The 23,417-nt window shown below is 42.5% G+C and overlaps 1 protein-coding gene across 2 annotated transcripts in view; it reads right to left on the bottom strand.

Annotated features, from left to right (window-relative positions):
• Window positions 1–23,417, bottom strand: part of LOC119956168 (tissue-type plasminogen activator-like) — a 32,148-nt gene that overhangs the window by 5,555 nt on the left and 3,176 nt on the right. The window contains exons 2-11 of one of the 2 annotated variants that reach the window (XM_038783093.1): window positions 18,764–18,851; window positions 14,278–14,332; window positions 11,957–12,082; window positions 10,309–10,419; window positions 7,738–7,909; window positions 5,916–6,007; window positions 4,505–4,697; window positions 1,927–2,063; window positions 1,635–1,775; window positions 371–519 (exon numbers count right to left, since the gene is read on the bottom strand). In XM_038783093.1, the coding sequence (XP_038639021.1) occupies window positions 371–519; window positions 1,635–1,775; window positions 1,927–2,063; window positions 4,505–4,697; window positions 5,916–6,007; window positions 7,738–7,909; window positions 10,309–10,419; window positions 11,957–12,082; window positions 14,278–14,332; window positions 18,764–18,817 (1,230 nt within the window). In that variant the 5' untranslated portion in view covers window positions 18,818–18,851. The remainder of the gene's footprint in view (window positions 1–370; window positions 520–1,634; window positions 1,776–1,926; window positions 2,064–4,504; window positions 4,698–5,915; window positions 6,008–7,737; window positions 7,910–10,308; window positions 10,420–11,956; window positions 12,083–14,277; window positions 14,333–18,763; window positions 18,852–23,417) is intronic. The other variant, XM_038783094.1, reaches the window with a different exon arrangement.

Raw genomic sequence — 23,417 nt, 5'->3', positions numbered from 1 at the left:
TGTTACCTGCCCTGCTCAGATGCCCTATAGAGGGTGTCCCTATGGATCAGATACTTAATTGTAGCAAGTCCACTTTAAAACTGAGAACAGTGTTGTGGGTAACTGTCAAAATAGTTTACGATTGCTGTTACTTTTCCTATGAATGCAAAATCCAGGCCAATATAATTACAATTTTTTATGACGTTGCTGGAAATTCTCCCAGTATGAAGAAGCCAATATATATGTATTTACACTTGACCACAATCCCTTTCTCTGTAAAAACTGGCAACAATTGTCAAAAGCATATTTGTAATATATGAATTCTATCCTCAGATTTAGTGAATTTTACTGGAAAGTTTTCATGAACTTGCTTTTTTTTAAAAAAACTTACTTTACAAGAATCTTCCTTCCATTCAGGGTGTGCGGCACACAACATGTTATCTGTTAGTTTGTTTCCATAATAGTCAGGAGACCTGCATTCTTGTTGTGAAATCAAATTCACTCTTGCCTCCTTCAGGAACTTGGAGAAGAAAGGTGCAACTGAAATAACAAAAATACAACATTACAAAATGTACATTTTTAGTATGATGCATTTCTTGAGCAAGTTATTTGACAAAGAGTCACAATGTTAGCTTCCTTCTCTCTCCACAGATGTTGTCACACCTGCTGAGATTGTCCAGTATTTTCTGTTTTTCTTATTTGACATAATGTTGGTTTCCAACACCATTGAAGTAAAGTGCTGGAAATATTATGGTCTACATAGATATTTTTAACAAAATAAAAGGAAATTTTATAGAGCAACCAATTCAATTTAAATCTGCCTATTACTTAGCAGTAACAGAGCAAAGGTGGTCATTCCAGAAATCTGGAGTTCAGGCATAAACTCGGCACATTCTTTTGAAGAGAAAAAATTAAGGTGTCCTGGATGACAAACAAAATCAAAATAAAACAAGACCACAAAAGGAGGCTTGTGACAAATGTCAGAAACAAGATTCCGTTAATAATCAGGAAGAATACGGAAAGTACAGGAGGATTTAATGGAGAGGCAGACGGCATGGCTAATGCATTGAATAAGTTCTCCGCATCTGTCTTCACAAAGGAAGTGAATGACATGAAGGCTACACGAAAATAGGAGGGGGAGATTTCTGGACAGAAAGAGGCGATGTACTGAAAAAAGGTCCACATGGAATTCATTCTAGATTACTGAAAGAAGAAAAGGTAGAAAAAGTGGAAGCATTGATTACAATTTCTTAATCCTTACTGAATAGAGGAGTAAATGTTGTAGGACGAAAGGGTTGTTAATATTATGCCACAAGTCAGAAAAAGAAGAAATAAAGTTAGAAATTACAAGCTAACATTACTGGTGGGGAAGTTATTGCAAAACATTTTTGGGGGCAAAATAAACTTTTATTTGAGAAAGCATAAATCAATCAAGGACAGCTGGCATGGGTTTGTTAAAGGTAAATAATATCTGACTAACTTGATTGAATTCTTGAGAGCGGAGAAAATATTATACAAATGGACTTTCAGGGAACGTTTACCTAAGTGCCACACAGAAATCTTAATAAAAAGGTGGAAACTGCTCCTTAAAGCCAGGAAGTGTTGTATTTTGAAGATATCAAAGCAAGACACATAAACCAGAATTTCCAACTCACACTGAGTTTCCTTCCCATATCCAGAAACTTCACACGGAGTATTTTCAGGAAATGTGAGGTGTTTCGAAGGTAAACAAATGGGTTGCACAAATTTAGATTCTTTTGCGCACATTCCTGATTGAGATTTTAACTTTAGCAGAGCTAAAAAAGAAAAAGAAAATTATTAGTCAAAATGTTTTTCTTGTTTAATTTAAGAGTTATAATATATATTAAGACTCCAGCACTGCACTTCTTATCTGAATCTTGTTCGCAATTTCTATGCATCTAATGCTAATAACAAATGCAATCTTACCAATGTCATTGTCAAATGAATCATCATTGTACTTCGGATGGCTAATTATTTTTTCTACTGCAAATGCTTGATCATTTGTTGTCCGTTCATTTGTTGATTGTATTCCCAGTAATACATGATACTCTTCATGAGACACCCTAAACAGAAAAAAGGTTTTTCATAGAACATTTTATAACTTGGTTCCAAAATTTACAAGCTTTTGGGCCATAGTTTATTCAATGAATGTCCGCCAATTCCTCTTTACAGAAAAAATACAGGTTTGCATCAGTTAACAGAGATCATTCTTATCATCATAAGCAAAATGCTGCAGACTCTGAAACAAACAGAGAATGCTGCAAAAACTCAGCAGGTCTGGCAGCATCTGTCGGAGGAGAGAGAATAGAGTTAAAGTTTAGAGTCCGTTTGGGTGGTCATCGGGGCGGCATTCTTCCCTACCCGGCGCGATGGAGGGTCCCGGAGTAGGGGAGTGGCGCCAACCACTCAGGGGTCGCGCCTCCCCAAAGGTGGGGAATTCTCCCCACCTTTGGGGGCCAGCCCTGCGCCGGAGCGGTTGCCACCAGAAGACCGGCGCAAAACAACGGCGGCCCCGGCAGCGGGGCTGGCCAAAAGGCTTTCGCCGGTCCACGCATGCGCCGGCAGTGACGTCAGCGGCGGCCCCCCCAGGACCCCGGGGGCCTGCTCGCGCCGCTGAGCCCGCCGTTCCAGAGGTGGTTTAAACCTCGGCGGCGGGAGAGGCCTCCCAGCGGCGGGACTTCGGCCCATTCGGGCCGGAGAATCGCCGCAGGGGCCTCTCCGATCGGAGTGGCGAGATTCCTGCCCCCGCCACTTCCTGGGTGGCGGAGAATCTCTGCCACGGCGGGGGTGGTATTTTAGGCGTTAAGATGGAGGAGAAGGGTCAGTCTAAAGTTGTTGATCTCAATGAGTCTGGAGGGCTGTAACGTGCCTAATCGGAAGGCAAGATGCTGCTCCTCCAACTTGTACTGGGCTTCACTGGAGCATCACAATGCCCAAGGACAGACATATGGACATGAGAGCAAGGTGCTGAGTTAAAATGGCCAATTTGTAAGTCATGTCTGTGGACTAAGTGAAGGTATTCCGCAAAGCAGTCACCCTGGGGTAAGTTGGAGGGTATAATGAATACACGGTAAGGGATTGGTTAGAAGGAATGGAGTCAGAGGAATGGGGACACGTGGAGGGTCCCAGATGGGCATTGGTGTCAGTACGTTTGCATTCCTTAACACCTGGAGACAAGAGAAAAAGCTTTTTGTTCAGACACCAAAATAGAACTGGGGACAAGGGCAGATGTGAGAGGTGAGTCAGTGCTGTGGGAGAGAAAGGTGGAGTAATGTACACATGGTGGTGCATGGCACAGAGTGCGGATGTCAAAATGTGGCGAGATCAGCAGTCTTTCAATTTGGAGTACTGTAATTACTGCTGCCAATGCGGTCTCCTTTGCACTGGGGAGACTAAATGCAGACTGGGAGAAAATCTGACATTCCAATGACTGTTCAAATTCATTGCTGCTGAGACAATCCTATCCATTTAAACTCAACAGGATAATTGTCAAATTCAGCAAGTGATTGCGCCCTCTAGTGCGGGCGGGGGGGTCAGCTTTGACTGAAAGCTGACTCAGGGTTTATATTTTAAGAAATGCATCAAAGCTGCGAGCAGGAGTAAAGTGGTGTAAACAAACAGACTTCAGGGAGAAAGTTTTTACCCTGGGCAAGAAGATAGAATGTAGAAGTAGCATTCGGTTTTAAGTCAAAGGATTGAATACAATGAACTTTAAAAGAAAATACCAATAAGGGAAATTTAGCATAGCCAATCCACCTACCCGGCACACCTTTGGGTTGTGGGCGTGAGACCCACGCAGACACGGGGAGAATGTGCAAACTCCACACAGACAGTGGGATTGAACCCGGGTCCTTGGCGGCGTGAGGCAGCAGTGCTGTTACCACTGTGCCACCCTACTGCCCTGAATTAAACCAACGTGATCATAACGACAGTTTTCTCTGTTCACATTATTGTGGATTAAGATCATTTAACAATTCAAACCAAATTTTACCTCATCTCATTTGGCGAGATAAAGAAATATATCTGCAATAAACACGGATGTTCAGGTCACAAGTTCCATCGCTATAACTCTGGCTTCTGCTATCATAAAAACTGATATGGAGAAGTGTAGGTCAACTCCCAGAAAGTTAATTTACGTAAATAATTATGTGGACCAACCACAGAAATAACTGATTTTGCTGAACCTGATAAATATTCCATTAACTTCCAACACAAAAAACACATTCCAAGGGAGTATGAGTCAACAATGTGGATATAGCTTTGTAGACCCGATTCTCCAAACCATACAGCAGTGTTGGATCACAGACTACAATCATAGAATACCTACAGTGCAGAAGGAGGCCACTCAGCCCAACAGGTCCACACTGACCCTCTGAAAGAGCACCAGGCCCAGGACCCCCCACCCCCCTCCCCATCCCCTAATGAGATTAACACTAATATTTCCATTTGTACATAGCAAAAATATACTTAACCGTGGGCACAAATGATTGTAAATTTAACCTACCTTGTGCCAATACAGTGTGCAGCTGTCAGAACCCAACAAGGGTGGATCAGACTTCCTCCACAGAAAAAATATGAATCCTTGGATCGTCTATCAGTAACATAGAGTGCTGCTTGCCAGGGGTGGAGTTCAATCGTGGCTTGATTTCCTCCAGCAATCTTATTAATTTTATATTCCCTCTGGCCACACTTTGATGCTAGGGAGAGAAATGAATGTGTTAACCCAGTCACATTATTTATTAGGATGTTCAAACCCACACTGAAAGAAATATAAATTACCAATAAGTGTAGTGTTAGTACCTACAAACAAACAAAAAGATAGGAGTTGTTCAAATGATTAGAAACAAAATGTGGCAGAATGTCCAGGGATAATTCAATTCTATATAATAGGCCATAAGTTCTGCCGAATTAATAGCATAGGAAAACGGGTGTTGCAGATGACACAGCCTGAACATTTCATTCGGTATGCAGTTATTCATGGAGACCCTTGGCCGTGTTAGATATTGAAACCTCTGCTGAGCCAGTTCACTCCGAACAGCTGGGGAACATCCGAGCTTTGATACTGGGCCAGTGTCAGGTTAGCTCATTACAATCAAAGGGAAGTAGATTGCTACAATTGTGCCACAGTGTTTCCTGAGTTTGGGGTAGAAAGTTTGCCATGTTCCCATTCCTCATAGCTTTCAAGAGGCTTCTATTTGAACCATAAGTGCATGAGTGTTGGGCAAAAAAGTAATTGGGCGCGATTCTCCAATAATGGGGCTATGTCCCCACGCCGGCATGAAAACCGGTGCCAACCACTCCGGCTTTAATGGCTCCCGAAAGTGTGGAATTCTCCCCTCTCTAGGGGGCTAGGTTGGCGCAGCTCCAGCCGGCGGCGAACGGCCCGCGCAAGTTCGTGCATGCGCGGAACAGCCGGCGTATTTCCGCACATGCCTGGGGTTCCCTTCTCCGCGCCGGTTATTTAACTGAGCAGACTGATATCTAGTTAAGTTTTGTAATTAATTGAGAGCCAACAGTGAAATAGGGGTTTGAAAGTGCAGTTACATGACTGAGTGGAGAATTTATTCCAGGAGCAGTGTGGAAGGAATGGTTTAGCAGGTCGGAAACATAGACAAGGATTTAAAATAAGAGGTGAGAGGAACAGAACAAGTGAGGTGCATGAAGGAGAGCCAGATGAGTAGTGGAAATGACCAATGTGTGATTGTCAACTAATAGGATACAGTGTCCATATCAGTGGAAACTTTCTCCGTCCATCCAAACCCAAATGTAGGACAGATCTTGGTATTTTAATGGTCCCCATACTTGAGTAACTGGTAACAAAAAAACTTACAAGCTACTTGTCTCTGGTAAATGTTTTCACGTTATTATTTTAAATAGTTTTTCCAATAGCAATTTATGATAAGGTTTTCACTTACTGGCGACTGTTTGACATGTTGGGATATCGCAGTATTCCCAATATAGTGAACCCTGAACATAACACCAAGGCCTTTTGTCACCATCTGGATTCCTTTATTGTAGAAATATTTAAAGGAAAAAACAGATTAGTAAACTTCTGGTCAACCTATAGACAAAATGCAATCCATTTATCAGACATTAAAAAAAGCAGGAAGTGCTAGAGGGTGGGAGTCACCGGCCTCCCAGTCACGTGTTCTCCGCAGCGGGAGGCGGCACGTTGTTCGCTGGCGGCGGGATTCTCTGCTTCCACCGTTGTCAATGGGAATTCCTATTGAGGTCACCCCACTCCACCGGGAAACCCGCGGGTGCGAATGGCCAGAAACGTCTGCCAATAAAGCCAGTAACTGACAGAGAAAACTAGATTAATGTTTCTAACGCCACCCTTCATCAGAAAATAGTGCAAATCTATCATTTTGTTTTCACATTCTAATTGAACTGCTGAGCACTTCCAGATCTTTCTGGCATTAGTTCGGATTTTCTAGTTTTCTTTCCATCCGTGAAGATGCGATTAAACGTGATAGTCACAATGAAAAGGTTGTTCGGAATGCAGCTATCAATTTTAAAACTCTTGGATCTACAAATAAACTGTTGTAAATGTTGTATTTAGATACTTAGCGTGGAATGTTGACTCTCAGGCACTCTCCTGTTTAAGAATTTTCACAGTTTGATTTGTTATTTCCCCACCTGCCCTCCCATACTCACCCAAATAAATTGCAGGTGTAAATATAAGCGGCAGTGCTTAATGTTGTCCAATACTGTGAAAGAACCCAGCTCGTTCAACTATTTCAGAGATCCAGCTTTAAAATTATACCAAGGGCATGTTACCCTACTTCTAGAAGACTTCTAGAACAGTACAGCACAGAACAGGCCCTTCGGCCCTCGATGTTGTGCCGAGCAATGATCACCCTACTCAAACCCACGTTTCCACCCTATACCCGTAACCCAACAACCCCCCCCTTAACCTTACTTTTTAGGACACTACGGGCAATTTAGCATGGCCAATCCACCTAACCCGCACATCTTTGGACTGTGGGAGGAAACCGGAGCACCCGGAGGAAACCCACGCACACACGGGGAGGACGTGCAGACTCCGCGCAGACAGTGACCCAGCCGGAAATCGAACCTGGGACCCTGGAGCTGTGAAGCATTTATGCTAACCACCATGCTACCGTGCTGCCCACTCTTTCACAGTATTGGACAACATTAAGCACTGCCGCTTCTTGTAATTCTTTGGCCTATAACCTCCTGGTTACCTAGTCTCACATGTTGGGGTTACCCCAATGATACACTGGGGAATCCCTCCAGGACGTTCCCACATAAGGGTTTGCTTGGCAATTGCCAGACATGCTAACTTCCTCTGCGCTGGGCTAGGAACCATCCAACAGTATGGTGTTTCTTACCTCTCTTCACCCCAGTGACACCTCGTTCATGCAGCCAGGGGTGTGCTTTGCTGCTCCAATCTCACTCAGCCGGAATGAGGAAGGTTGGGCGAGACAGGGACTTTGGAATTACAGCATTGGTATGTCCACTGGAGATTGCCACTGAGGAAGTTACAGGCCGTTATCTTCCAAACTCGGAAGTTGAATTTTTACCCCAACATATAGGTTTTTAATTGTTTGCAGTGATTTGAGGTTTGGTTTGTAACAAATGCACCATTGTGGTTCATCTGGTTAAACTTTATTTTAAAGTATCTCTTCCCTTATTAGAACTGCATACAAGAAGTCTGGAATTAAGTCATTTCAGAAAAAAGAATTCAAAGTATCATGAAAAGATAAAATCTACCTGCAGTAGTTGTGATTCCCGAGCCCCAACTCTGATGCATCATATCTCCTTGCATTGAACTCTCTTCCGAGAACAGCAGACGAATGCCATTTCAAGCATTCTGCACCAGACTCTGTGTAGTCCCTTGTACCACTGTATTCTTTCCCACTCTCAACGCAATTGGATTTATTGTCTGAAAAAAAAAGCAAAGATATCAATGATATAAAAACAGAAAATTATAGGAATACTCAGCAGGTCAGGAAGCGCCTACAGAGAGTTAATGTTTCAGGTTGATGACCCTTCATCAGAATGGAGGAAAGGTAGACATGGAATAGGTTTTGAGCAAGTAAAATTGGGGAGGAAGAACAAAAGAGAGTCAGTGATAGGATGGAAGGCAGGAAAGATTAAAAGACAAAGTTTCATAGCAGGTGGCACAGTGGTTAGCACTGCTGCCTCACAGCGCCAGGGACCGGGGTTCAATTCCGACCTTGTGTGGAGCTTGTACATTCCCCGTGTGTGCGTGGGTTTCCTTTGGGTGCTCCGGTTGCCTCCCACAGTCCAAAGATGTGCAGGTTAGGTTGATTGGCCTTGCTAAATTGACCCTTTGTGTCCAAAGGTTTAGGTGCGGTTATGGGGATAGGGAAGGGGTGTGGGCCTTGGTAAGGTGCTCTTTTCAGGGGTTGATGGGCTCAATGCCCTCCTTCTGTACTGTAGGTATTTTACAAAAGCCAAAGGGAGTGTTTATGTGAAAATTAAATTGTTGAGTGCAAAAGGCCATCGCGTGCCATCAAAAGATGAGGTGCTGTTCCCAAAGTTTGCATTGTGCTTCATTGGAAAAGTGCAGCAGGCCAAAAACAGAAATGTCAGAGTGGGAACAAAGTGGAGAATCGAAATGACTGGCGACAGGAAGCTCGGGATCATGCCTGCAGACTGATTGAAGGTGTTCCACAAAACGGTCACCCAATCAGGCTCTGACAAAGAGTCATCCAGAGTCAAAACATTAGCTCCCTCTCTCTCCACAGATGCTGTCAGACCTGCTGAGATAGTTCAGTATTTTCTGTTTTCGTTGTCACCCAGTCCTGTTTGGTCTACCCAATGTGAGTAGAGACCAAATCATGAGCAGTGAACGCAGTATGCTAAATTGAAAGATGCACATCACTGTTTCTCTTGGAAGGAGTTTTTGGACAATAGATGGTGAAAAGAGAGGAGGCACCAATAGACATCAATATACCAAGATATGAATTTGGCTGTCAATTTCTGTACCTGGATCCATGGAAGGAATACCCCATACTGTGCTTTCACTAACTGGGCACAGCATTATTTTGAATGGTTCGAACAAATGCAAGAAAAACTGCGATTAAAAAGTGCCAACAGTCTTCCATCTATCTCATGCAAGTAAAATGATAAACTACAAACCTTTTCCCAGTGAGAATTTTGCAACTATCCAGAAAATGGTTAAATTTCATTTCAGGAAGGAATTGGATATATATTTGAAAAAGGAAAGATCTGGGGATTGTTCTAACTCATCTTCCAGCAGCCGACACAAGCACAGTGAACTGACACCGTCCTGTGCAATAAGACTATGTGATACTTTCAACTGCTTCATTTTCCACCCCACAAGTTGCTTTTTCTCCGTTTTAGTTCATTGATCCCATTCTTATTCTTTACACCCACCCCCATGACCCTGGATCACTCTGTGACCAACACTGCAAAAACGTAACCTGCCCTTAGCCCCGAACCGATGCTGCTTTGAACTATTTGAAAAGTGTGCAAGGTTAAACTGGTGATAACCTCCCCTTCAGGACTCTCTCTCTCTCTCTCACCCTACCAAGAAGGGCTCAGCCTGTGTAAAGCACATTCTCACAGTGAGGTCAGGAATGGGTTTGATATACCTTCAATTCACTGAGAGGCAGAGCGAGCGAGTGAACAGTAGGCATTATTAGTCATGAACCTGCCTAGCCAGAGTCAGTTGTACAGATGAATGCCGCCCACAGGCGGCCGGTCTATATATGGCCCCGGTGAGGGCGGAGCCAGAGGCGGAGCCATATCAGGGTTACAGTAGTACCTGGAAGCAGTTCATATCACCACTTCCAGGTCATAGGTCATAGATTACAGTATCATGCATTATGGTGAATACATTCACCACAGGGTTATTGTGTGATAGACTGTAACTGCATACTGATATCCCCAGTCTGTTATTCCATGGCATACAAACGCACCTTCATGTTACACAATTCACCTTCATACAATACCCATTTGTTGCTTACATTTCAGTGGAATACTTCTTCACTTAAAATGATTGAAAACAATGCGAAAATGATTTGATTTTGCGTGAAATTTTATACAAAGTGTTCTTTACTCCAATGCAGTGCTGAGGGAGTGCTGCATTGTCCATGGTACCCTTTTTTCAGACAAGATATTAAATCAAGACGCTGCCTGCCTGTACAGATAGACACAAGATTCAATGGCACCATGCAAATAGGAGCATAGAAACGCTTTGATTTTAAGGCCAAAATTCCTCCCTCAATCAACGTCATAATGTCACCTAGGCTAACTGTAAATAATGGATTAGGTTACTGAATGATAACATACCTAATTCACAGTGTTTACCGAGATATCCCTCAGGACAACGACAGATATAATCCTTTGAAAAAAATGGTTGTGCACAGCTTCCTCCATTCAGGCAATTGTTTGTGCTGCATTCTATAAATGCAAAAAGTGACAGTTAAAAACAGTGTTATCAGATGTGTTAGTATCAGAAAGATTTGTTCTGGCATTCTCAGGTTCTGTTGTTCTGGTACTGTATTTAAGTTCTAAATAAACTTGTACTCCAAATCTCTGCTGCCCATACGTTCGCTCACACCAAATCTTGTCGCCTGTCATCAATGTCCTACACTAGTTCCTGATCTGACAATGCCTCGATTTTTAAAAATCCCCAATTGTTTTGATATCACTCCACGGTCCTGCAATCACTGCGACCTTCTGTAGCCTTACAAATCTGCCCCCTCGCTCCCGGATTTTAATCACTGCTTCATCAGCTGGCCTACTTTCAGCTGCCTTAACCCGAAGCGCTCCAATTCCCTCCTTAAATCTTTCTGCCTCCTTTAAAATATTTCTTCAACTAGACCACATTGGCTTAACTTTTGTACATTTGTGGCAAAGGGTGGCACCACGGCGCAGTAGTTAGCACTGCTGCCTGCGGCGCCGAGGACCCGGGTTCGATGCCTGCCCTTGGTCACTGTCCGTGTGAAGTTTGCACGTTCTCCCTGTGTCTGCGTGAGTTTCAACCCCGCAACCCAAAGATGTGCACGGTAGGCGGATTGGCTGCGCTAAATTGCCCCTTTAACAGGAAAAAAATAATTGGGCACTCTAAATTTATTTTTTAAAAGTATATTTGTGGCAAAAATTTATCTTTATTGATCATGCTCTTGTTAAGTAGCTTGGGGTGGGTTACGACATTTAAAGGTGCTATATAACATCAACAAATATTTATTTAGTGCCTTGAACATAACTAAGCACCTCATAGTAGCATTATGGAAAAATAATGACAACAAGCCACATAAGGAACTTTCAGGTCATTTGACCAAAGGGATAAATTTTAAAGAGTGTCTGCAAGGTGAAGACGGACACGTGCCAGAGCTTAGAGCCTAAGCAAGTGAAAGTGTGGCTACCAGTGGTGGAGTGATGGAGTGATGAAAATTGGGGATGCCTAAGAGACCAATATTAGCAGAGCACAGATATTTTAGAGGGTTTTACAACTGCGGCAGATTTCAGAGATAGGCAGGGGAAAGGTCATAGAGGTATTTAAAAAGAAAGATGAGAAATTTAAAGTGAAGATGTTTCTTGAATGGGAGCTAAGAAAGGTCAGCAAGGAGGGATAATAGGGGAATGGGGCTTGGTGCAAGTCAAGATATTGGGAGCAGAGTTTTGGATCACCTCAAGTTTATAAATAGTTGAATGTAGGAGGCCAGCCAGGAGCCAGTTGGAATAGTCAAATCTATGGGTAACAAAGGCATAAAGGAGGGTTTTTAGTAGCAAATTAGTTGAGACAGGGAAAAAGGCAGGCAATGTTATGGAGGTGGAAATAGGCAGCCTTTAGTGATGGTGTGAAATGAGGTCAGAAATTGATCCCTGGGTCAAATGTGGCACCAAAGTTGTGGGCAGACTGGCTTTATCTCAGACTGTTGTTGTTTTATTACCTGATAACAAGAATCAACAGACCTGGAGAGAATGATATTACCTTTTGTTTGTACATTGTAACATACTGCACTCCGTCTGCATTTACATTTCTGTACGTTGCCTCTGTGAATTCGCAACCAGGTGTCACCTCTTCTGTAGATTTCAAATGGAGATTCTATGCATGTACCTGACAGGGATCCATTAAAACATTGTTTCTAATATGTGTTAACCAATTTTGTAAATATTTCAGTAGGTTAACCATGACAAAACCACAGTTGAATTGAATATTGTGACCAAGTTACATCGGACATGCTGAATTAATTTTCAAAATCTGAAGGTGTATCCTTAAGCTCTATGCGAATTGAATCAGTTTTGTGGGCTCACAGATAGGGAGTTATGCACAATATTGTGATATTTAAACATTGGGTGTTTTTTTCCAATCCTGTTCACCCCGGCCGCAAATCCCGTTATGCCCACTAACTCCTGTGAGAGGTCCATAACAGGATTTACGCCGGGGAGGTCTCAGATCTGCCCCGCCAGCAACGTAATCAGCTTCATGCCCAGCGAGAGAGTGATCCTGGTTAGCATTAATTTAACTAGATTTGAGGTATAATGTGACGTCACGCCAGCAAACATCGTAGCTGGCATCAAAAGAAGAAACCAGCTGTGATGACCATGCCAGGCTTTTGGAGATGAGTAGAGCTCCCAGGTGTTGACAGACCTGGTTGGGCAGTGCCACGATGCTTTGCCAGGGGTGGGACCTCAAGGAAACACCATTGGAGGGAGGCATTGCTGGAGAGGGGGATGTTCTGTCTGCATGGCAGTGGCCAGGGGGCTGTCGGTTCATCCTGATGCCTGCGTGGTGTGGGGGGAGATGACCCAAACATTGAGTGGTGAGGGATATAGTCTAATGGGCATGGTGATTCAGTGGTTAGCACTGCTGCCTCACAGCAATGGGTTCAATTCTGGCCTGGGGTGACTGTCCGGTGTGGAGTTTGCACTTTCTCCCCATGTCTGCCTGGGTTTCCTCCGGGTTTGCCAGTTTCCTCCTACAGTCCAAATATGTGCAGGTTAGGTGGATTGACCATGATAAATTGCTCCTTAGTGTCCAGGGATGTACAGGTTAGGTGGGGTTTCTAGGTTACAGGGGTAGGCCAGGAAAGTGGGCTTATGTCTTTCAAAGGGTTGGTGCTGTCTCAATGGGCCAAATGGCCTCCTTCTGCACTGTAACAATTCTACCGGCCTCTCTGTAGGGGTTTTCAGGGCATTTCCATTGTATGTGCAGGTCTCTATGTCCGGGGGATGGGGGAAAGTGAGCCTTTAACTTCAGTTTGAGATCAGGGCCCTTTTAAAAAGGTTGGTGAGTCTGGGCCCCATCCCATCCTAGCTGGTTGTGTAATCCTTGCCAGTACTTTGAAAATGGCTCAAAAAGGCATCTGTGCAACCAGCGAGTTTCACAACTGCTTTTCTCACATGATCCAGCACTCTGTGCAATCTTTGGAAAATTCCACCCAATCTGTTTTAAGAAACGATGATGGTGGAAGAGAAAACCTGACTTGCTATTTAGGTGCACATTAAAATGGTAGTAACACCAGAAGAAGATTTCAGCACATCCTAGCGCACTTTACAACCAATTAGACAGTTTGAGTCTAAAATCACTGTGGGAACATTGGAAAACACAGTGGTGAATTTAAGCACCGCTATATCCCAAAACCGCAATGGAAATAAAAGGATCAGGTTACCTGTTTTACATCTTAGTTGAGCTCATTATGAGCAAAGACACTAATAAATTGTCTTACTCTGGCCTCTGCTTCAATTTCCCTACCCAGGCACTGTTTCAAGCTGAACCAAACTAAAAATAATAATAATAACTTATTTTCACAAGTAGGCTTCAATTAAGTTACTGTGAAAAGCCCCTAGTTGCCACATTCCAGCACCTGTTCGGGAAGGCCGGTACGGGAATTGAACCCACACTACTGGCATTGTTCTGCATTACAAGCTAACTGTTCAGTTCACTGTGCTAAATCAGCATCTGTTAGCAACTTATTCAACTCTGAGCTGAGGTACTGAACCTACTTTCCATCACAAAGACCACCTACTCCTTTCCCATGATACTGTACTCCTCCACTTAACCCTCCACTGTGCAAGTCTATATATGGTGGTGGAGGTGGTTGCGGTGGAGGGGGAGAGGGGAGGGGCGGCTGCGGGGGTTTTCTGCCCTCTTTAATTCAGGGATTAATGAGGTTATTTTCAGCAGCCCCATGACCATCTCAGCTCAGAGCAGTTTTTGTTGAATTGAACATGATTGCATTCGGAAACATGTTTCAACGTGCACCATTCTTAACGTTGGGAGGGTGCCAGATGTTTTAAATTGTAGCTTACGTGTTTTGCTTGAAATGTGTCTTTTTCTTCTCTGCAACAGATTACTCAGCGGAGCCTGAAAGAGAGAGAAAAATAAGGGTCATGAAAAATCTCCGGAGGAGACGTATTGCAGCCTCTGCTTTAAATATATCAAAATGAATCTTAAATAAGAAGAAATAGCATGTTTTATGCTAATTTAGTGAAAGAATATGATATTGTCATCAACTTTATTTCTTATTCTGTGAAAGTAAAAACAAAAACCTCCTGAAATACAGTTTATAAATAAACTTCCTTCAATTCCCAGATGACTCAGGCAGTTAATCTCATGAGTCATTGAGCCATATAGATCAGTAAATCCCTGGGTCAATGACCAGTCTGTGCTGAGCTAGCAGTCTTTGCTGGGGCATCAATAAGGGCACTTCAAAATGAATTCAGTGCCTTTGCTTCTGGGAGGGGAAAACAGGATATATATCATAGAATTTACAGTGCAGAAGGAGGCCATTCGGCCCATTGAGTCTGCACCTGCTCTTCGAATGAGCACCCTACCCAAGCCCATACCTCCACCCTATCCCCATAACCCAGTAACCCCACCTAATACTAAGGGCAATTTGGACCCTGAGGGCAATTTAGCCTGGCCAATTCACCTAACCTGCACATCTTTGGACTGTGGGAGGAAACCGGAGCACCCGGAGGAAACCCACGCACACACGGGGAGAACGTGCAGACTCCACACAGACAGTGACCCAAGCCGGGATTCGAACCTGGGACCCTGGAGCTGTGAAGCATTTGTGCTAACCACTATGCTACCATGCTGCTATCAATCAGGCATCAACTGCAGATAGATCTCATGGTTGAATAACCTGCCAATAGACCTCATCAAAGTCTAGAAGTAAATAATGGCCACTGGGCAACATATCAGAGGGTGACCATCTTGCCAGAATCAAACTTAACAAGGAGTAGAGACCTTTAAAGAGAGAAAGGGGAATATAAGAGCAGGGACACATGTAGAAATTGCTGAATGTTTCATAGAACTGGAGGTAATGTATCAGCAATCAGCGACTTGTGGGGAAAATAAACTACTCTATCTTTGAAATCAAAATTGAGATACAAAAAGTGGTTAGCACTGTTGCTTCAGTGCCAGGCCAGGTTCGATTCCCGGCTTGGGTCACTGTCTGTGTGGAGTCTGATCGTTCTCTCCGAGTCTGCGTGGGTTTCTTCCGGGTGCTCCGGTTTCCTCCCACAAGTCCCAAAAGATGTGCTGTTAGGTAATTTGGACATTCTGAATTCTCCCTCTATGGACCTGAACAGGTGCCGGAATGTGGCGACTTGGGGATTTTCATTGCAGTGTTAACGTAAGCCTACTTGTGACAATAAAGATTATTTAAAAAAATTAAAATTAATGTTTCTAACCCATAGTAGAAAATCTTACTCCAACCAAGTGTGAAACTAGGACATTACTCTGAGCCCTTAATATTTTTAATCCTCTTTGGAATGCGGGATGGAACATGTTGGAAGTTGTTCTACATAGATCATTCTACAACATTGAAGATAGATGTCCATCAAGTCCATTATGAGAAAATTCAAGAAGCGTGGAATAGCAGCTGCTGGAACATATTGCCTGAGAGTTGGATAGCAGGGGATATGTTTATATATCCAGGGTACAATGCCTTCTGTGATTAGGTCAGAAACAGAAGCAGCTGCTATTGAAACTCTGTGACTTGAACAGGTGGAGTATAGCGTGCAACCAGCAGGATGGTGGAAATGGACACTCTGCCACTGAGATCATGATTGTACTTGCTGTCGAACAAGGCCTTAACTGTGCTCGTCAGTTTTCTAATGACTTCCGAATGACTATGCTACTTTGGATGGGGGAGGGGGTCTCTCTCATGCTTTCGCGCCCTCCCACCCTCTAGTCAGGTTAGCACAAACTCTCTGTGACAGACTTGGGATCTAGCATTTGAACTTGGAACATCCATGGTACCCCAGGGCATTGTTCAAGATTAGCATGGCAGCCTGGCACATTAATGCGACTTGACATGATAGACCTGTTATAGGGGGCTTTGATTGTTCCTGCCCAGCTCCAGATAGTCCTGGAATGCAATTACCAAACCGTAGGGTAGACAAACAGCTGAAAGCTTACCAAGGGTTGTATGTTAATGAATTTCCCTGGTTAAACTCCAATTGTAGTTTTTCTCACAATTCGGTATCCCTAAAATCTATCCAGCTCTGTGCAAAGTAGATAGCGTTAAATAAGGTGCATCTCTTTGGAGAGAAATTGAACTGTCTGTATCAGGCAATCAGAAACGTGATCCATATGGTTTGGAATATCTGAAGCATAGGGGTTGGTATCTGCCCATGTTACACAAGTAACTGATTTTAAAACATGTTGGAAAGCTATAACAAGGATTCTGCATTTTAAAACATTAATGCTCTCAGATGCAGGGCCAAGGAGCAAATATCTGAGATCCCTCTTATTATTTTCCTGAATTCAACTGCACTGCATGGCTGGAGTGCTGGTGCCTTCCCACAGGAAAGCAGAAACCAGAGAGGGCATTCTATCTCCCCTGCACCAAGGACAAAAACACAGCATCTGTGGTTTCCTGACAATGGGCTAGTCGCTATTCCTTCTGTACTGGAGATGTGCGGTCTGCGGATAACGATGAATAGGAAAATAAGGGAAAATGTATGCAGAAAAATGTCGAGGGCTATAGCAAGAGAAAAAAGCCTCTTGGACAGACACAGGCTCCTGGCATCATTGGAGCCTGAAGGAAGCTTTGTGCAATTAAAGTTGCACATTTCATAAATAGTGATGAAATACATAGAACATGTTGCAAACTCAATGCTAAACACATCCAACCAGAACTGCAATCAACAAAGTTAACAGAACATTGAATTTACATAACCAAGGAGAATACAAGATGTAGGACTCAAACATTACAATGATACAGTCAGACCACATGCTCAATATTGCATCCAGTTCTGGTCATCAAGTAGCAAGATTAACAGTCAGCCAAACATTGGAGACAAGATAGAAAAAAGCTATAAACCTACTCTCCACTGGCAGGTCGAATGGATTATGAGAAAAGACAGAATAAACTTCACATCCTAGAATGTATATAGGATTGTTATGGATATACAAAAATTAAACCCAGTTATTACTTCAGCTGAGAATTTCCTGAGGTAATGTTCTGGCAGATGAGTAGGAGGTGTGCTAAGAAAATCCTGGACCTTTAGATTAAACTGCAGGAGCAGAACAAAGAATTGTAGATTTAAACTTGGAGGGTAGTTTTATGGGCGATATCAGGAAATTATACTTCCCCAAAGAGTAATCAACATGTTGAATAAACCTCCTGATAGAGTTGTGGAAGCAATGACTGAAGTTACTTCAGAAACAGTTGGATGCTCTGAAGATAATGGATGGAGCTGAGGGGTCTGGTTTTATGATGTTTCTAACTGAATGCTGTTTGGCTTTTTTATCTGTTCTATCTTGTGATTGTGAAAATCTGATTTATTTTAATAACTAGGTGAATTGATCCTTTGGAGAGCCGGCAACGACACAATGGGCCAAATGGCCTCCTTCTGTGCTGTAACCATTCCGTGATTCTGAGTTTTGAGGTGACAACATATTTATCTATGATCATATCTACATGAATCAGAGGGTTATAACAAAATGAGGGAGACTATATAAGGAGCTCTATTTGAAATTTGCTGTCTCTCAGAGGAAGTGAAAACTCCGAGGCGAAGATGGCATTGATGTCACCATCTTGTGCTTCATCATGGCTTTTAAAGTCAACATTACCATATAAGGAATAATAATCCAATGCACTATTGTGTCACATTTGATGCAATGGCTATTAATGGACATTTCTTGTCATTAACTGTAGGATGTCAGCAATTCTTACATCATGTTGAAGGGAACTAATGATTTAGATTATTTTGGGAAATACTGGCCGGAATTCTTTGGCCGTTCATGTGTGTGGGATTCTCTGTCCATGCCATCAACGCAACCCCCACTCGTGGGTTCCTGGCAGTGTCGGGTTGCTTCAATAGGAACTCCCATTGACAGCGGCGGAAGCAGCGAATCCCGCCACCTGCAAACGGCGTGCCACCTCCCGCTGCCAAGAAAGACGGGGCTGGGAGGCCGGAGAATCCTGTCCACAATTTCAAACAAGCCAATTCTATGGAAAGAACATCATTACTTGGAGCTTTTCTCCTTTTCTTTCAAATAAATTTGGAGCGCCCAATTCATTTTTTTCCAATTAAGGGGCAATTTAGCGTGGCCAATCCACCTACCCTGCACATCTTTTTTTGGGTTATGGGGTCAAAACCCATGCAAACACGGGAAGAATGTGCAAACTCCACATGGACTGTGACCCAGAGCCGGGATCGAACCTGGGACTTTGGCGCCGTGAGCTAGCAGTGCTAACCCACTGGGCCACCGTGCTGCCCAGAGCTTATCTCCTTATCAAATCTTTCTGTTTGAACTGATTTGACTACAATCGCTTACCATTTCAATGTAAATGCTGAATGATGACAGTAAAATCAAAAGCAGGATTTTCATTTTTCTCCCGGGATCTTACTTTCTTGTCGTATTTCTGCAAAGAAAAAAAAAAGTGGCCTTTCAACCAACTGTACCTCATTAATGTGGAATGCTAAACATTCCTTGCATTATATGTAGCTGACTAATTATACTTTTTAAAATATCCCGCTGAACAGATTGTAGTAGATAATAAATTTCCCCAGGGTTCGCTTTCAGTTTCTGTCCAGTTGGTGCAAGAGAGAAAATTAAGAACAACTTGCATCAATTCAACAATATTCTTAACAGGCTCAAAGGTGCAATTTTCTGCACTACATTTTCAGATCTATTAAAAATTGGCTTTTTTGTACAAACTGTGAACTGAATATTCCTGATACCAAAGCCCCTTTAAGGTCTGCCATGTTTACCATGAAGTATTAGTGTTGTGACTTCTGTCAATCAGTGAATGGATAATTAACAATTGAGTGAGTTCATGGTCATCTTTACTTCTAATTACCATTTTCACTAAATCTAAATAAAATGATTTCAAGATGTTTAATTAACAGGCTTACAGTTTTTATACACTTTTTAAAATAAAAATTTAGAGTACCCAATTATTTTTTTCCAATTAAGGGGCAGTTTAGCGTGGCCAATCCATCGACCCTGCAGATCTTTGGGTTGTGAGGGTGAGACCCACGCAGACACAGGGAGAATGTGCAAACTCCACACGGACAGTGACCCGGGGCCGGGAGTTCACCTTTTATACAGTACACAACTGCTAATATAGAAGGGAGGGTAAATGTTATCAAGTTTTACTTTAGAATACGTTTTGTTCTTTGTTCTTGCTAGTGTTTTGCACTTTTTCATAGAACGCCACTAAAACATTGTTAGGATGTGGGTGGTGCTGGTAAGTCTGATATTTGTAATTTATCCCTCGATAGACAGCTACCACCAGCTTACAGTAACTCAAGTGAAAATAGTCAAAGAAACCTTTGAAACATTACTATGGAAATATTATTAAAAATAGAAATGTACACATTCAAGAATTCAAAAACAAATCTGTTAAGAACTTTTTAATAAAAAGGTAGCATTTTATTTCTCCCTAAATACAAGACACTGAGATTATGCAGTGACTGTCCACTAAATATTCAACCAAACTCCTGAAGCATTATTGGTCAACTGCTTTTTCTCCAAAGCCGAACATTTTTATGTATTCAATAAACGTGAATAAAATATTGTTTGGTGTGCTGGTAAATATTGTGCTAAGTGTTATGGGGAATTTTTGTCTTTGGTGATGGAATAGTATTTAATAATTTCAGGTGGTAAAAGGAAAAAACAGATGTACATTTATATAGTGCCTTTAAAAACTTCAGGGCATCCTAAAGCACTTTGTAGCTAATTAAGTGTTTTTGAAGTTCAGTCGCTGTTGTAACGTACAGCAAGGTCTCACAAACAGCATGATTTTATTGCTCATTTTCTAAGCTGTTGGTTGGAAGGCAAATGTTGGCAGGTCACTGGGAGAACTATGGCACAAGTCAAGGTCTCACAGTGAAAATGGGAAAATTAAGATGGAAAGTTGTTCACTTCAATAAGCAGTATGCACATAGTATGAAATAATTCTTCGTTTAACTCTCAAAATACTCCATTCTGTGCAGATTATTTAAATTGAAGAATTCTATGTGGTAAACTTGATAGTTTCATGGTCCTTTCATAGTAAAAACATAATTTATACATGTAACAGTACAAAAACTAAGCATTTAAATTGGAAGTTATGAAGGACATCTGTTTTTATTTCAGAATTCAAAGATGAAAAGGATCTTGTTGATACATTCTTGACAAATGACATTCTTGACAAATGACTACGTTTATGATCCCATTTTTAGAACTATCCTCAATTCTTCATGTCAAAGCGATGTGTCAGAATATATATTTGACCTTTGGTGAATGGAACCAAAGGAAAGGGTTTTGTTCCCCCCTTTGTAGTTTGTTCTCAGCATACTTTTGCATTAGCGTCCTTTCCTGGTTTAAATTATTTTGGCATATGAGTTATAACAGCATTTACCCAGCCACAAGTCTTGTGACTTTTACAGTATCTATTATACACAGTAGTTCTATTGATAGAAGTTCATAACTTCCCATGCCGAACCCTGAGAAAAGAACCACTTCTCCATATTGAGGGGAACTGAAGAACTGGATGAGGAGTTACTCTGGGTCACTCTCATACCACTGCTGGAGCTGAACCCACACTGGACAAAACCAAGCAGCAAGTAATTTTCTCAATTCTCTGGTTATTATACTGTTAAATATGGGAGCAGGCAAAGCAGACGCTGACTCAAAAATTAAACCTTTCGTTCTTTACAGCTTTCATGACCAGTGAAGCAGATGTTCAAATAGTGATTATGAAAATAGTATACAAGGAACAGAGGAGGATAGAAATGTTTCTTAAAATACTTGAAATAGACTTTATGTATTTCAACAGAGTTAGCAACAAAGTTTTGTTTCACGTTTTCACCAGTGCAAAGTGCACCAAAACAAAATCATGAGTGTATTTTTAAGAAAGATTTCATGACGAGGTGACATTGTGAATACAATGCATAATTCAATCAATACTTTAGCGTAATTTTTTTAATCATCAGGAACTAACAGCAATAACCAATTTGGTGAAATTCCTGAACATGTTTGTCTGATCAGAATAGAAGGAGAAAATTGGAACTGAGTTCCCAGTATGAGTCCTTCTAGATCATCAATTCACATTACACTGGAAGTAGTTTACATGTTAAGTCCTCTTTCTTTTAAAGAGATAACTCACAATTAAATCACAAACTTAGAATTTTTCTTATTTATTCATGGGATGTGGAAGCTATTATTGCTCGTCCCGAATTGCATTGAGATGCAACTGAGTAGCATGCTGGACCCTTTCAGAGGTAGCCACTGCTGCCAGTCTGAAGTTCTGACATCACATATATGCCATCACATATATGCCAGACTGGACTGGGTAAGAATCGTGGATTTCCTTCCCTAAAGGGATGGTTTTTAAGACAATCAATCCATCTGTTTCACGGTGAGCATATAGAATGATTGGAGCACACCACCCACCAGGTACGTGGTACATACTCGTGCAACTCGGCCAATGTTGTCTAACTCATAAGCTGCAGGAAAGGATGTCCCCAGGTGTGGTACAATGGCGAAACCATGCAGACGCTGCGACAACGGATGAACAGACATCGCACGGCAATGTGGCAGGAATGTTCCCTTGCAGTCGGGGAACACTTCAGCAGTCAAGGGCATTCAGCCTCTGATCTCCGGGTAAGCGTTCTCCAAGGCGGCCTTTAGGATTCGCGACAACGCAGAATTGCCGAGCAGAAACTGATAGCCAAGTTCCGCACACATGAGTACGGCCTCAACAGGGACCTTTGATTCATGTTGCATTACATTCACCCCCCAACGGATGAACAGACATCGCACGGCAATGTGGCAGGAATGTTCCCTTGCAGTCGGGGAACACTTCAGCAGTCAAGGGCATTCAGCCTCTGATCTCCGGGTAAGCGTTCTCCAAGGCGGCCTTTAGGATTCGCGACAACGCAGAATTGCCGAGCAGAAACTGATAGCCAAGTTCCGCACACATGAGTACGGCCTCAACAGGGACCTTTGATTCATGTTGCATTACATTCACCCCCCACCATCTGGCATGGACCTGCGAAATCCTACCAATTGTCCTGGCTTGAGACAATTCACACCTCCTTAACCTGGAGTTACCCCTCTCTCCAGTCGCTCCATCTGGATCTGTAAAGACTTAGTTACTTGCAAAGACTTGCATTCAGAGTATCGTCTTGCATCATTGACTTTGTCTATATATGTGTTTCTGGAACCTACCTCTTCATTCACCTGAGGAAGGAGCTGCATGCCGAAAGCTAGTGATTTGAAACAAACCTGTTGGACTTTAACCTGGTGTTGTAAGACTTGTTACTGTGACCACCTTTGTAGGCAGCAAATCCCAGGTCATTATTACTTGTGTAAAAATGTTCTTCCTCACGTCTCTTTTTCAACACTTGACCAAAATCTTAAATCTGTGACCCCAAGACCTTGTACCATCAGCGAATGGGAAGAGCTTTTCTTTATCTACCATATCTAAACCTACCGTAACCTTGTACGCCTCTATCAATTCACCCTTTCTCTAAGGAGAAAAATCTCAGCTTTTCCAACCTAACAGTTAAAATCCTTCATTCCTCAAATCAAATCTGCCATATCTCAAGGACCCTTGCGTCCTTCCGAAAGTGTGGCTACCGAAACTTTACACAATATTCTACCCAGGTTATATAACCTTTGTGCGTGAGAGGCCAGTACTCCATTTTTATCCCACTCAAACAGCGGATAGAAAATCTTTGAAAAAAAATGCTTGGCAGAATGTTAACCGTGAATTAATGTCAAAACAATAAATTGGTGATTTGAAAAAAGGAGTAATTAATAAAAATGGCCCTTTAAAAAGTGGCACGTAGCAGAGCCAACCAGTGAAACCTTTTATGCATTGCTGTCTAAGAAGCAGAGCTGGAGCAGCAGACTAAGCCCCAAGTCCTCGTCACGAGGGAAGAAGTGGGGACCGGGGCGAGCTAAGGAACTGGGTTTAACTAACACTGACCCCATGTAT

Source organism: Scyliorhinus canicula, chromosome 22 (assembly GCF_902713615.1).
Source record: "Scyliorhinus canicula chromosome 22, sScyCan1.1, whole genome shotgun sequence".
In the NCBI taxonomy this organism is placed as follows: domain Eukaryota; kingdom Metazoa; phylum Chordata; class Chondrichthyes; order Carcharhiniformes; family Scyliorhinidae; genus Scyliorhinus; species Scyliorhinus canicula.
Note: the sequence above shows the minus strand (reverse complement) of the source record. Positions and strands in the feature narration are given on the sequence as shown.